The sequence below is a fragment of the Ranitomeya imitator genome, chromosome 3, assembly GCF_032444005.1.
Source record: "Ranitomeya imitator isolate aRanImi1 chromosome 3, aRanImi1.pri, whole genome shotgun sequence".
NCBI lineage: Eukaryota > Metazoa > Chordata > Amphibia > Anura > Dendrobatidae > Ranitomeya > Ranitomeya imitator.
The window spans coordinates 206,277,849-206,292,475 of record NC_091284.1 but is presented as its reverse complement, the minus strand read 5'-3'; the positions used below and the strand labels follow the sequence as shown (position 1 = coordinate 206,292,475).

The following is a 14,627-nucleotide window of genomic DNA, read 5'->3' as shown; positions in this document are numbered from 1 at the left end:
GAAAGAGCAGGGGTTACAAGTCTGATTTATTGCTTTTCACAACTTTAAAGGGAACCTGTCATTAACACTATTGAAACAAAAGTGGTGTGGGATGGAGCAGAATATATTTTTATAGATACCCAAGACAGCACAATAAAGTTATGCCAATTCACACATACTGGGCTTTTAATATCATGTTTAGGTTTGCAAGTGCACTGGGGAGCAAAATCCCTGCACTTGCAGTCTATGGCTCATAGACTTGCCGGTGTAGCCCCCCCTTCTAGATTAATATCGGAGATAAACTCAGCATAACATGACTTTGCACTGTCCGTCTAGAACAGACCTGGGCAAGATGCGGCCCGCATCCGGCCCGCCTGATGATTTTGAACGGCCCGCCAGCTAGCTGTCACTTCTGACAGCTGCCCTCGGCACCGCTCGGCCAGACGCCATTGGCGGTTCCTCAGACACTGTGCAGCTCCTGGCCCCGCCCTTTGGCTGCATTGTGCTCCACACCATTGGCTGGGCTGCCCGGCTCTCGCTCCATCACTACTTGTGATTGGCTGGCCTGTCAGTCTGTCACTGACCTCGGTGATGGGGAGCGGTCTCTGGAGGCTTCTGCGGGCTTTAACGGTGGCGGCCGGGTGTGAGGAGCCAAGATTTATCCCTGAGATTGTCCGTGCAGACGAGACCGGCGCCAAGGTCACTGGTAAGTGTCCGAGAGAGGCTGTATCCGCCCTCCCTGCACCCACCGTCCATGCTTCACCCTGACGGGCTGCACCCAACGGCCTGCATTCTGGCTGACTGCTGAGGTTGTGTGACTGGTGGCCTCCCCCTCTATACTGGTTCTGGAGGGCTGTGACTGGCGGCCTCCCCCTCTATATTGGTCCTGGGGGGCTGTGACTGGCGGCCTCCCCCTCTATACTGGTCCTGGGGGGCTGTGATTGGCGGCCGCCCCCTCTATACTGGACCTGGGGGGCTGTGACTGGTGGCCTCCCCATCTATACTGGTCCTGGGAGGCTGTGACTGGCAGTGGCGTATCCAGGGAGAGGGGGGGGGTTTGGGCCAGACAGGACATAACATTTGTGCAGCATTACATGGGGGCCATAATGTTTGTGCAGCACTATATGGGGCCATAATGCTTGTGCAGCACTATATGGGGCCACTACAGTATACTACAGTATTGGGTAAAAATTAGTTAATTATATTAGTCCGGTCCTCTAAAACCATCCCAATTTCTCATGCGGCCCCATGGCTAAATTAATTGCCCACCCCTGGTCTAGAAGAAGGGAGTGTCACTGGCATGTAGCATGCCGATACACCCAAAACTGCAAACAATGAAAGCGAGAGTCGGCACAAAAAGAGGAAACTGTCATAGGTGGTCTCTGTGAGAATGTTTCACATTGCCCCATCCTGCACTGCGTCTGCTTACACAGGGTTAGTGTTACCGACAGGCTCCAAAATAAGTGCAACCTTGCTTTCTTCAATGGGAAACCTTCTCTTTCTAATAACCAGTGCCCTAATGAGAAATCCTATTATACGTACCACATATGATATGGCAGCATTACAGTTATAAGTCAACAGTTAAGTCTTAGAAATTAGACAATGGGCTGTACAGAAATACAAAGCTAGAAAGCAGCGGGTGCGAGAAAAACGGACATCAACTTCACTTATACTTAAATGTCTGGAAATAGGACATTGATGCAAACAACAAATAGGTTTGGCTAGAATGGGCGCTCTTTGATCGCTCTCAGACTACTTTGCAGCTGAATCTGTAACCCATGCAGATATTTGCATTTCAATGGGTAAAATCAGCTCTGAATAGCATGCAGAGTATATGAAAATGCACAGCATGTCCTGAAAAAAGTCCCAACGGGACATGGCCTCTAAAAGCAGGACATCTGCTAAGTGTAGATCCTGATCATTGTTGGGATGACCCTGAAATAAGCCACTTACAGCTGTTCCATGTTGTCCAATCCAAAAAACGCACCATCCATTAGTTTGCCAATTCCATTTCTCTGCATTTTTAAAGATTTCAGCAAGTCCAGGCCTTGAAACGTCAGGCTCTCCACAACCTGAATGCGATTACGCCTCAATTCACTGGCAATGAAGAAAAGTGGGGGGAAAAAAAAGATGAAAGTAACAAAATTAGCTACACAATCTCTATTAAAAATAATAATCAGATGACGCAACTATGACATATTGGTCATCCCAATGAGCACAGAATGCCATATCACACCCAAGTGTCAATAAAAAGGCCCTGCTGGGACATTCCATAACAAGTGATCCAAATATTAATATAATTTTTTTACTGGACGTCTTTAGGATTTTTTTAATTTTTTTTATGAAGCACAACTTTAGTTAAATTACAAATTAAAAGTTTTGATTTTTTTTTTTTTTTTTATCAGTTAAATTTATTTATTTATTTTTTTTACAGTCCTCTAAAGTTTTGAAAAAGCGTGAATTTTGGCCTGGTAAGGCTTTATACTTTTTATCATATATTGGGCTAGAATTAAGATAAAGAGGTGGGAGAGGCATCATTTTTCTCAGAACGGTACCGGCTTTCATTTGATATGTCACAAGACTATGTTTCTTTATATTTTGTTTTGGAGAAATCTAACGTATATACGCGAGTACAAGTCGACCCGAGTATAAGCCGACCTCCACAGGCTGAACAGATCTGAATTCAAGATTTTCGAATTGACACTAATAGTTTTATTTCTTAAATATGATCCCATCACGATCCCAGCTTGTATTTTGGTACAGATGTGGCTAGGAGCATAGCAGGCACAGGTGCAGTTTTTGACATTTTTAAATGAAATGGTTTTTTTTCGGAAATGCGTTTTACAACTTTGCGATTGCGTTCGTATGGGTAAAATATTATCAAAGATACTCTTGTGACATATCTGGTGAAAGCCTGTACAGTTCTGAGTAGAATGGTGTTTATTTAGTTTATCTATCTTTTTATCTTGCCTGAGTTATGAGGAGAAATGTAAAGGCAGGCAACACCGAAATTCGCACTTTTCTGAACTTTGAAAATCAACAAAAAAAAAAAAAAAAACTCTAGAATTTTTTTCTTCATATTTTGCATTCTCTGACACACTATTACCAAATTCTCAAAAGAATTAAAAATATAGAGGTAAAAATCATTGGTTCACTTGACATGGAATGACCCGCTAATGTACCTCAGTCCCCTCGTTCACAACCAATATATTGATCAGTCCATCACCAAGACAGAACCAAGATGGTTCTTTAACATTTTTCTCTCCCACTTTTTTTTTTTTTTTTTTTATCCAACAAACCTTAAATATTCCCAGCAATAAAATAATGTGTTAGGCAATTGTCAGAAACCACAAAATAAGCATCATTGCAGCTCATACGTTTGCACTGTACCAATTGCTGGAGATGGATGAAAATCCAACCATACCCACTAGATGCATTCAGACAAGCTCCTGTGTGGTCTACGAAAAAGCCACTGAGAGACAGGCGAGCCCCTCTAAGCTCCAGAAAAACAAAGTGATGGGCGGTCCAAAACCAGACATGTCCTGCAACAATCAGTTAGATAGAGCCCCCCTACACATTGTCTGTTAAATCTGGATACTGGTAGGCTTGGCCAACATTAGTTTAATGCAGAGATGAACTTTCTCATACACAAAGTTAAAGGGGCTGTCGCACGAGCAAAGTACATTTTAATTAATAGATCTTAAAGTAACATTATTCCAATATTTTATGTAAGAGCAGTAAAAAGTATATGGTCCAACGGACTAATTTAACCCTCCGTCACATACAACTGATCTGACAGGCGCTTCTCTTTTACTTTCATTTCTCCTTCCTCACCAGATTGTGAGGAAACCCCCTCCCTCCAGGTAGTCTCCTGTCTCTTGAAGGTCTGTGAAACCTGATATCACAGTTGGATTTCAGAGCTTCAGGGGAGAGGATATAGCTGCACAGATCTCTCAGGCTCATTGTATGTGAATACGTCACATTCAGTAAGGTTGGTATTTTATGTTTTTATTCATCACAATAGTTTATTTAGCTTGTTTTATGAATGTATAGCACAAAATGTGAGGATATTTCATAGAAATAAGGGAGATTTTATAAAAGAAAGTGTGCTGCTCAGGCATATACAGTAGTTCCCTAACATATTCCTTCTCTTGCTTCAGATTATCTGCTGAAATGGAGAGGAAAATGTACAATTTATCCAAACAACTTGATGTTGAGGAAGTAACAAACATGCTGTTAGATGATAGAGACCTCACACTGAATGAGGATTTAGGAGAGGAAAGTGAGATTGATTCTCATGATGAGGTGGAAGAATGTGTCCTGGATTCTGAAACAGAGCAAGATAGTGACAGTGGTGAGGATGAAGAAGTTGGATCATATTATATTGGAAAAGATAAAAATACTAAATGGAACAAGAAGCCATTCCAGAAAAAACGTAGGGAACCTTTAAACATTATTACTCACCTTCCTGCAGTAATAGGAACTGCACGTAATGCAAAAACTGCAGTTGAACGCTGGAACAGTATATTTACAGATGACATTCTGGACTCTATTGTCACATATACCAACCAATATATAGACATTATAAAGGACAAGTACATCTGCAACAGAACCATCAAGCCCACAGATGAAATAGAACTGCGTGCTTTTTTTGGATTACTGTACCTTGCAGGAGCTTATAGGGCAAATAGACAAAGTTTGGAGGAACTTTGGGGTAAAGATGGGGATGGAGTTGAAAAATTTAGCCTTGTTATGTCCATAAACAGATTCAAGATTCTAATTCGTTGCCTTCGGTTTGACGACAGAACTACCCGAACCGAACGCAAAACACATGACCGACTTGCTCCAATTCGTGATATATTTCAAAGATTTGTTGTAAACTGTAAACAAAGTCATTACCCTGGAGAGAATCTCACTATTGACGAAATGCTCCCTGGTTTTCGTGGTAGATGTGCCTTTCGTCAATATATTCCATCAAAGCCAAACAAATATGGAATAAAAATGTATGCCCTTGTTGATGCCAGTAAGACCTACACTTACAACCTGGAAGTTTATGCAGGAAAACAACCAGAAGGTCCTTACTGTGTGAGCAACAAACCCATTGATGTTGTAAAAAGACTGGCTGAACCCTTATTTGGATCGGGTCGCAATATTACAGCTGACAATTAGTTTACAAGTTGTGATCTGATTGATTATCTGAAAATTCAGAAGCTGTCATATGTGGGAACTGTAAGAAAAAACAAAAGGGAATTGCCGCCACAGTTTGTAAGTGTGAAAGAGAGACAACAGTACAGCAGTATGTTTGCATTCCATAATGGAAAGGCTTTAGTTTCCTATGTACCACATGCCAAAAAAATCGTACTTCTTCTATCAACACTTCATGATGATGCTGCCATCGATCCTGGGACTGGGGCAGAAAAAAAACCGGAGATAATTACATTTTACAATGCCACCAAAGGGGGTGTGGATACAGCAGATCAGATGTGCTCCACTTTCAACGTCAGCAGAAACATCAAACGCTGGCCAATGGTCATATTTTTTGCTATGTTGAATTTGGGTGGTATAAATTGACAAGTAATTTATCTTGAAAACAAGCTTGAACCACTCCGTAGACGATTGTATCTGAAAAAATTGGCCCATGAACTAGTACTTGGAGAGCTACGCAGGAGAAGCGTGAAAACAATCGGTATCCCCTCTCGCCTTCAAGTTCAGCTCAAAAGGTTCCGCCCAGAAGATGATGGTGAAAAGTCACCATCTGCACCACCTCACAAAAGAAGGAGATGCACCACCTGCCAAACGGAAAGCGGAACCAGAAGGCTTTCAAATTATGAATGTCTCAAATGTCATAAAGCAATTTGCCTGACACATGCAAAAATGGTGTGTAATTCTTGCTATTTGCTCTGCAAGTGTGACTTTTCTGGGGAAACCTCAGCATCTACTTCTGATTGAATATGTTTTTAATAGTACTTAAGGTACCTTAAAATTAAGTTTGTGTTCAAAAATTTTCTTTGTACATTTTTTTGAGAGAGTCGAACTGGGGACTATTTGGCGGGAGTTTTGAAAAGTTTGTATTTCATAGTTATTAGTTTTATGTTAAGTAAATGGTTTTTTTTGCAACTGATTATGTGTAGTCTCTTTTATTACATCCCTATGAAGGTCACTGATCACTTTTAGAGCACTGAAATTGCAAACATTAGATATTATAGGTATTTTTCCAGCAGGCGCCTGACAGGCACATTGTATGTGAACTCGTTAGTCCGAATATTGTATGTGACGGAGGGTTAAATATGTAATAACAAAAGGAAAAAACCTTGAATAATATAAAGTATGATGAAAACAAACGTGCCCCCCAAACAAAGATAGCCCCACAGTGTATTTCTGTACACGCAAGGTATGATGACCCTACTGTCTAGGCCCCTCTAGGCAAAGTATGGTTACCCCATCACAGTATGATTCCCCAACTATAATGCTCACTTCCATGCAGTATAACGGGCCCCCGCATTGCCTTCCATACAGTATAACGGTTCCCACATTAAAATACTCTCCTTTCTCAGTTCCCGCGCTGCTCCGATCTCATGGTGTCTTCTGATCCTCTGCACATCGGGAGCGTTTTAATAACGTCATCTTGCCTGCTGCACTGACGCGTGACGCAGAGGTAGGAATGATGGGAAAGGGATCATTCGCTGATGCTCCCTCCTCCATCATTGCTTTCAACTGTATTGGCATAAAGGATGCCGATACAGTTGAAAGTGCAATGCCGGATGGGTCTCCCCTTTCCTCGCCGGCGTCATGGACCAAATATAATCACCTCGCTGGTCATAGTTTGATTTATGTAGTCTAATGTGTATGGGGGTCTTAAGGCTGAGACGGTAACTGTCCAGCTTTGTCTTCACAGGACACTGTCAGCTGCTGCTCAGCTTGTCGAGTCACATCTAGACTAGCCTAATGTTTAAATACAATGGGTGATCTGCAATTAGTTTATGAATAAAACAAATAAAATGCATATTAATTAGAAAGAAGATCCTGTATTTTGGCCCGTGTGCCAGGTATTCTTCCCCTAAGCAAGGGATCTGTGCTCAAACAGTGCAGCTAGATTATTAAATAATCCGACAGTGCCTCAAATGACTAATCACAAAGGAAGGATCGTCACAATCACAAAAGATATACTTCAAGACACTGCACTTACAGGTGTTGCAGATTTGGGAGTTTCAAGCTTTTCGGTTGAATCACACTGATCTTGTTCTTGTTTAGCTTTAAAACTATTAGTGATCCAGACAAATTGTCAAAAGAACCAACCTCCAAAGTTGTAATTCTATTGTTGCTCAGGTTTCTAGGGGAAGGAAAAAAGTTAGCTTGGGCATAGGACGACTTATCCAACTATAATAGTTAAGAATTCCACAAAATAAACACAAATTAATAGTCCAGATAAAAATAAGAAACTTTGCAATATAGGTCATCAGAGAAATCTGATTCTTTCTCCTCCTGGATGCATCTTTCAGTCTTAATTCATGGGTAACATTTGTATTGAGAACACTGAGATCGGAAATGACAGTTGGAGCTTTTACAATTCTATGGAGGATGGAGGAGCTAGAGGCAGGCGGACATTCTGCTGCAAGTTCTCCTGAGACGACAGTGAGGCTATGTACCCATGTTGCAGAACGTGTGCAGAATTTTCCTGATCAAAACCGGACGCCACTTGCGGGAAATCCGCTCACGTTTTTTTCCGGAGCGTCCCAATACAATTATATAGCGGCAAAAATCGCTGAAATTCCGCAAAATTAATGAACATGCTGCACTTTTTTCCACGATGCGTTTTTTTGGCGGAAAAAAAAACGCAGCATGGGCACGACAATGCTGAATTCCATTAAAAATAATGGGATGCGTTTTCTTAAGCGTTTTCACAGTGGAAAAAAAGTGAAAAAAACACAACGTGTGCACATAGCCTTACAGTTCTCCAAAGAACTTTTTGAACACAAGTGTTGGGAAAACAAACATCAATCCAGGTGCAAAAAGAAGTGGATTTCTCAAAGATATATTACAAACTTCTTATTTTCATAGACAGTCAGATGTTGCGATTATGGTGCTGCAGGACTGGAGCGGTGCTGAAAAAAAGGTGAAAATGCCTAAGGGCAGGTACCTTGGACTTGAAGAATCACTCCAGTGCTGAAAGAAAGCCGCACTGGAGAGGTGCTTTATAACAACTGCTCAACAAAGACATTAAAACACACATAATGCAAGTCACTAAGTAAAATACAACAGCTGATATTTATGCTCCTTTTTATCAGAGCTGTGACTACACCTTATCTACAGAGGGCTTACAGGTACAGTAATTTAAGGGTGTAATGATTGGCAAAGATGCTGCCCTCTCCCCTCCCTAGAGCTCTGCCTTCTAGGATTGGCGGCTGTTAAATCAATCACTGGCTCGCTAACTTTTCTCCTCCACCAGCAGAGATGGGGTCAATCGTATACAGACAACATTACACTCCTTTTAGCTTGAAAAGACCTTGATTAGAAGAAGAGAGTAATTGGGAGTCAACGGACTCATGAAGGACCTCGGAGCTGGCTCACGCTTTCTTAGGGTGTGAAAACCTTAATTTTTTCTTCTATGGGAAATTAATTATGACGCCAATCTTCTTTAGGGCTAAAGAACAAGGAAGATGAGTAACGTGATTCTTTTTCTTCATAAACTGAAATGATTAATGATCCTTCTGAAAAGCTGCGTGAACTCTGCAAAGTGTTCACATGTGGTTCGGGGACGCATTAGGAGTGGAGCAGGCACCTATTTTGCCTGATTAGTGGAATTTGAATTAAAAGCACACGGAGCGCAATCAAAAACTTTACAGAGACAAATTGCACACCAAATAAAATAGGAAAGGTCATGCAATCATAATTTAGTCACTTTGAATGGTTCAGTTCATTTGTGTTCAAGCAATAAAAAGCGGTGTTAAGCCACAAATCACAAAATCAGAGTTTGTAGTTTAATAGAAATCTGATCCTGTACTGGACTGGCCATCCATCCGCTCTAGTTACAGGCTAGACGTCACAAGCTGGATGAGATCTAATCAGTGGAGATTCGTTTGCAGACAGTTTTTGTGGCTGGATGATCACACGGAGCCCATTTACACTTGTCCCTGGACCTATTTTACTGCACTTACCACCATGCCTTTAACGATGAAATAATGGGCTGATTGCTAGTTATTAAGTTCTACAGATATTAAGTTTGTGAAAATCTTACACAAGGCTGTACTAAATATGTAGTCTGGTAAAAAATAATTTAAAATTAATCTGACACTGCATTCTTAAAGCGGGTACTCCACTAGCCTTCTACTTTATAGTTTAGCTCTTTGTATTGCAGACCTCCCTTTTTCCTAATATGTTTGGTCTGCCAATATGCAGTCCAAAGAATATGGCTGCCAGCTCACATTGGGGTGCAGTCACTTGCTGCAGTCACTATACAGCATCTTAAACAATTCATCCAAAACTGAATCAAAACCAGCAATAATCCACAATATGTCACTTCCCTTGTCCCTTTAAACTGTTGAGTAAGCATAAATCCTCTGAGTAAGATAGTTAGCCATCTCTATCGGCTCACCCAAAGTAAAGGGCTGATGTAGCTTTCCTCTTATTCGGTCTTTTGATGAAATGTCTAGCCTATAGGTAAATAAAACTACCATGAAACTTTAGGGTTTTTGTCATCTTTTTTTTAAAGATTGAAATCTTAAAACTTATACAATACAGTAAAAATAAGAAGTCATACTGATAGGGAATCTAGATTAGGAGCCCCAATGGGGACGTGACGATAATGTCTGTAAAGTGCAGTGGAATAGAATTTCACTATACAAGTTAGTAAAAATAAATACATTTCTATAGTAGTAAACCTGCTCATAGCTTTTTCAAGAAAAACAACCCTAGGGGGAAAAAAAAAAAAAAAAAGGGTAATGCTATAAGAAAAAAAATAAAAATCAGAGCAATAACAGAAAAATAACTCATGTAAAACATTACAAAAAGACAAACAAAATCACTTACAAATGCTTCAGAGGAATCCTTGGGAAAAATGTGTTTTTGATTTCCGTTAGGAGATTGGAGCTCAGGTCCAAGGTTTCCAGTGAAAGATACTGCTGAAGCAAATCACCATTCAACTCAGAAATTTTATTATGTACCCTATTGCAAGGAGAGAAAAAAAGAAACACGTCAATTAAACATATAAGCCTGCAAATGTTTATACAAAGCCAATATTTATTACAAAGCTAATATTTAAAAGGTTGCATCGGGGATTCCCACTTACGCATGTGAAAGTGAGCCCAGCTGGCACGAGCCTGTCGACCAGTGCCTACCAGAAAGCATACATGGCCGGTAAGTATCGTACCTGTTGCGGAAAGGAAATTGCATAGCAAATATTCAGGAAATGCCTTTATTAGACGTCTTCAAAGCATAAACCAGTTCTCTGCTCTACCTCGGAGCATTCGTCAGGTGAGTATAGTGACAAACTTCCTGAACACTTGCTATGTGACTTTCTTTCCGGAACGGACAGCGCACCATCAAATCCCGCAACACACAACCTCTACTTCCATTTACCCACTAGGTACAAAACTGGTGGGAATCGGTGCCGTCTCCTGCTCTATGGGTGAGTGTGTATAAATGGGATATCGTTCCCACAGAGCCAGCCCTCTCTACCACGGCGTCTCCATAACTTTTTCTCTGTGTGTTTTAAGCGGCACCTCTTGACAAGTCACCATCATCTCCCCTCAACATCTGATGTTGCATGTTCTATACAGTGGAAGAGGTGTCTTCTGTTGGACTCTAAAAAAAGTATTCTATGGTGGAGAAACAAAATTACAGAAGAAAAAAAAAGGCCTAAAAGCTCCATTCACACAGCAAGAATTTTCATGTTGTGGACTTCAGGGCATAGAGTACTAATTTAAATCTACATAATTTATGTTCTGTCCATGTATTAAGAAATGTTTTAAGGTATACTTACAATGAGAGAAGCGTGATGTTAGATGTTGGCTCTCCCAGGTGAGGAATTGCTGTTAACTCATTGTAATTCATTTTCCTGAGGTGTACACAATATAAAACAAAATCAAAGATGTTGTAACAGCTAAGAAAATGTATGGCTAGATCAACAATTACAAGGATACGATTAAAGGCATTGTCCACTACTAGAACACCCCCTTCTTAAGCTAAATGTTTGGCCCCGATAAAATAATAAAGCCTGTACTCCCCTCAAGTGCCATCGCCGATCCCGCGGTGTCGACACTCGCTCTGCCCCGGGGCTGTGGTGTAGTGACAGGTGACGCCAGCGCCCAATCTACCCATAATCCAGCCCTGAAGCACCCAGGAAACGGACATTTATCATGATGAGTTAATGAAAACCAGGCTGCAGCATCACTCTGCCCATACCTTTAGTGTAACATGGATTATATTAATGACAGGTTCTCTTTAAGGGACTAACAGCCAGGTACAGCAGGTCCCAAAATGTAGCTGTAGGAGAGGGGAGCCCCATAAATTAGGCAGTGTATTTGCTGTGTATTTGTTAGTCTTCGAACAACCCCAGACAGCAGGCCAGGAGCTCTCCAATGGATGCTAACAGGTTGTATCAGGCTTCAAGAAGACAACTTCACTTTTATTGATTAATAACAGTAAGTTTAAAAAAATATAAGTGATGCATACCACAAAAAAAAAAAAAAGAGAAGGACTCCGGCATGATGAATGTCTCTCCACCGGCAATGAGTAATAAGAGCGCTAGGATTGAGGACATTCCAGTTTGCACAATATTCTAAAGATAAAGGTTACATTAATTTGTATGCATTTTTCTTTTACAAAATCTTAGTGTGATCAAAACCTTAGGCTGCTTTCACACATCATTTTTGCCGTCAGGCTCAATCCAGCAGATTTTGAAAGAAACAGATCCAGCGTATGATGCTGCCGGATCCGTTTTTTTTCCCATGGACTTGTATTAGCGACGGATTGTGCTGGATGGCCACGTTTCATCCACCGTTCGCCGGATCCAGCGAAAATTGTTGATTCCGGTGGCGCGAAAAAAAAATGTACAAAGTTAGGTTTTTTGTCTCCGGCGAAAAACTGGACAGCGCAGGATCCGGTGGCATCCTGCGTTTGCTACAATGGAAACTCTATGGCGCCGATTCCGTCAAATGACGGAAACCAGCGACGGATTCCGTTTTTTTAAACTGAGCATGCTCCAATTTTTGGGGGATCCAATTAGCTGGATCAGCTATTCGGATCTGTCGAAAAAACGGATCCGCCACATCAGTTTTTCACAATGTGCGACAGATCCGGTTTTTTTTCAACATTCGACGGATTGTGACTGACGGCAAAAAACTGATGTGTGAAAGCAGCCTTAGTGAAAGGCCTGACTCGTATGATAAACCTGCTCCTGTATCTACAGATGACCCCTTCCACCCAGCCCAGTTATGCAGAAGAATAAAATGATATTGTACTTACACCTCTTGCAGCGAGTACAATTCAGGCACCAGGCTGCTGTTGGATATAGTCAACCAGTTGTGGCTGATCTCCCTAAAGAGGAAAAAAACGTTGAACATCAGTCACGTGCTACAGAACAATCTCCTGGAATAACGACAATGCTCACTGCCTTGTAATGTACACTGGACACCGTGGGTTTACACTTCACCCAAGGAAAGACCAAGTATTTTCCTGCTAATAATTAATAATTAGTATATCATTTGGAACCATATATTCAAGATGCTCTCCTTTAGGAAACATTAGTAGCATGCCACTTTTTTCTTCTCCGATTTGGAATGGAATCGGAGACCTCCAGAATTTCAGGTTGGCCCTATATGGGTGCCTTGATGAGACTTGGTACAACTCCACATCTATTGGCCTTACCTAATGCCAGAGCAGGCTAACTGATCAAATATAAATCTCCGTGAAAGGCTCGAAAATGCCAAAAAGCAATGGGCTTTAATAAAGTAATTGCCCCCCCCCAAAAAAAATATATATATACGGTATTTTTTTTTTTTTTACGCATGTATGCTTTTAAAATCAAAAAATGGAGGCATAATCACCTACCAATAGCCCCTTGGATCCAGAGCAGGCCGCTGTTACAAAAAGTTACAGACCCTTCCTGAAGCCTGTGATTAGCAGCAGCGGTCAGGTGACTATAACCGTGTCAGAGAAACATTTGAGAACTAACACACGACCACTGCATCCAATCACAGGACCAAGCTAGTAGCCCAGTGACATTGCTCCACAGTAGCCTGCTGGAAGTCGCATATGCCAAGCTATCATTTACCTTCGCTAAATCATTGATGCCTTGTAATTATATAGAATTAGTATAGACACACATTTATATTATGTAATATATATCAGATAAACCCTTTAAGCCTAGGAACTAACTGAGCAAACATGCATTCTTAATTACAAATAAAAAGCATAGAATATATATATATATATATATATATATATATATATATATATATATCTCTTCAAAAACGTTAATGATTTTGTAAGTTATAATTATTTATTTTCACCTGCCACTGATTGTATAATGTTTTTGATCAAATATTTTTTATATTCAAAACGGATTGAAATAATAGCAGTAGGCGCTCTAATGTCTAACCCATAACACCAAGACTGCACATCCTGAGATCCCAGGCATTGCTCAGTTTCCGTAGGCTCGATGCGATTCTGCCATCTTTCTGCGGTAATGAGAATGTGCGAGTCACACTCCTCCGCCCAGGGATTTCACTCTTCCTCTCCTCCTGCCATTTCCTGCTTTCACACATCGCTAATGCAAATGTGGTTTGTTTATATGGCGAGGAGAGCGAACGGGCTGCGGAATTAAATGCCACTGCTAAGTGTGTGCGAGAGGAGCAAATTGATCTTTGTTTGCATCATTCGCTACTGACATGCTGTAAGCGAAGGGACTTCATTAATATTTCACCAATCAGAACGGCAGGGATGAGGTCATGAAATCGGCGCTGAATCTATGTGATAGCCCCCGATTCCCAGCAGAGATTTTCTGCTAATGAAATATTAAACCCATTAGAACATGAATGGTCATTCCCCCACCCATGCGCCCAGGAGTCCAGTCTAACACGCCGCTATATAACATGCAGTGCCAACTTTACAGCCTCATACATACTGCATTATCTAGGAGATATAGCGATTCGCCAAACATTAATATCCGCCACCTCTCAGTTTCAGCATCGGACTGACACAGAAATACACATTTACTGACAAGAAGAACTGAAGGGATCTGCTGCTCAGGTGGTGTCAGATCACCCCGGAGTCATTACCACTCTCTTAGGAGCGATACCCCAGGCTGGGGTCAAAGGATTTAGCATGTCGGAGCCCTAAGGCCATGTGCACACGTTGCAGATTTGACTATGGAATTTTCTGTGCAGATTCTGCATTTCTTGGCAGAAAACGCAGGTCAGAATCTGCGCCTTTTTTGGTCTGTGCACACGTTGCAGGTTTTTGTGCGGCTTTCTTCCTTTTCTCCCCCTGCAGATTCCCATTATGGAATGGGTGCAGAAACGCAGAAGATCTGCAAAAAGAAGTGACATGGTCCTTTTTTGAATCAGCTGCGTTTTCCATGCAGATTTTTCCGCACCATTAGCACAGCATTTTTTTGCCATTGATTTACATTGTACTGTAAATCACTTGCG

At 41.2% G+C, this 14,627-nt stretch overlaps 1 protein-coding gene across 1 annotated transcript in view; it reads right to left on the bottom strand.

Annotated features, from left to right (window-relative positions):
• LRIG2 (leucine rich repeats and immunoglobulin like domains 2) overlaps positions 1–14,627 on the bottom strand; it is a 98,327-nt gene that overhangs the window by 31,161 nt on the left and 52,539 nt on the right. The window contains exons 2-6 of the mRNA XM_069761754.1: positions 12,442–12,513; positions 10,958–11,032; positions 10,006–10,140; positions 7,166–7,309; positions 1,933–2,076 (exon numbers count right to left, since the gene is read on the bottom strand). Of these exons, the coding sequence (XP_069617855.1) occupies positions 1,933–2,076; positions 7,166–7,309; positions 10,006–10,140; positions 10,958–11,032; positions 12,442–12,513 (570 nt within the window). The remainder of the gene's footprint in view (positions 1–1,932; positions 2,077–7,165; positions 7,310–10,005; positions 10,141–10,957; positions 11,033–12,441; positions 12,514–14,627) is intronic.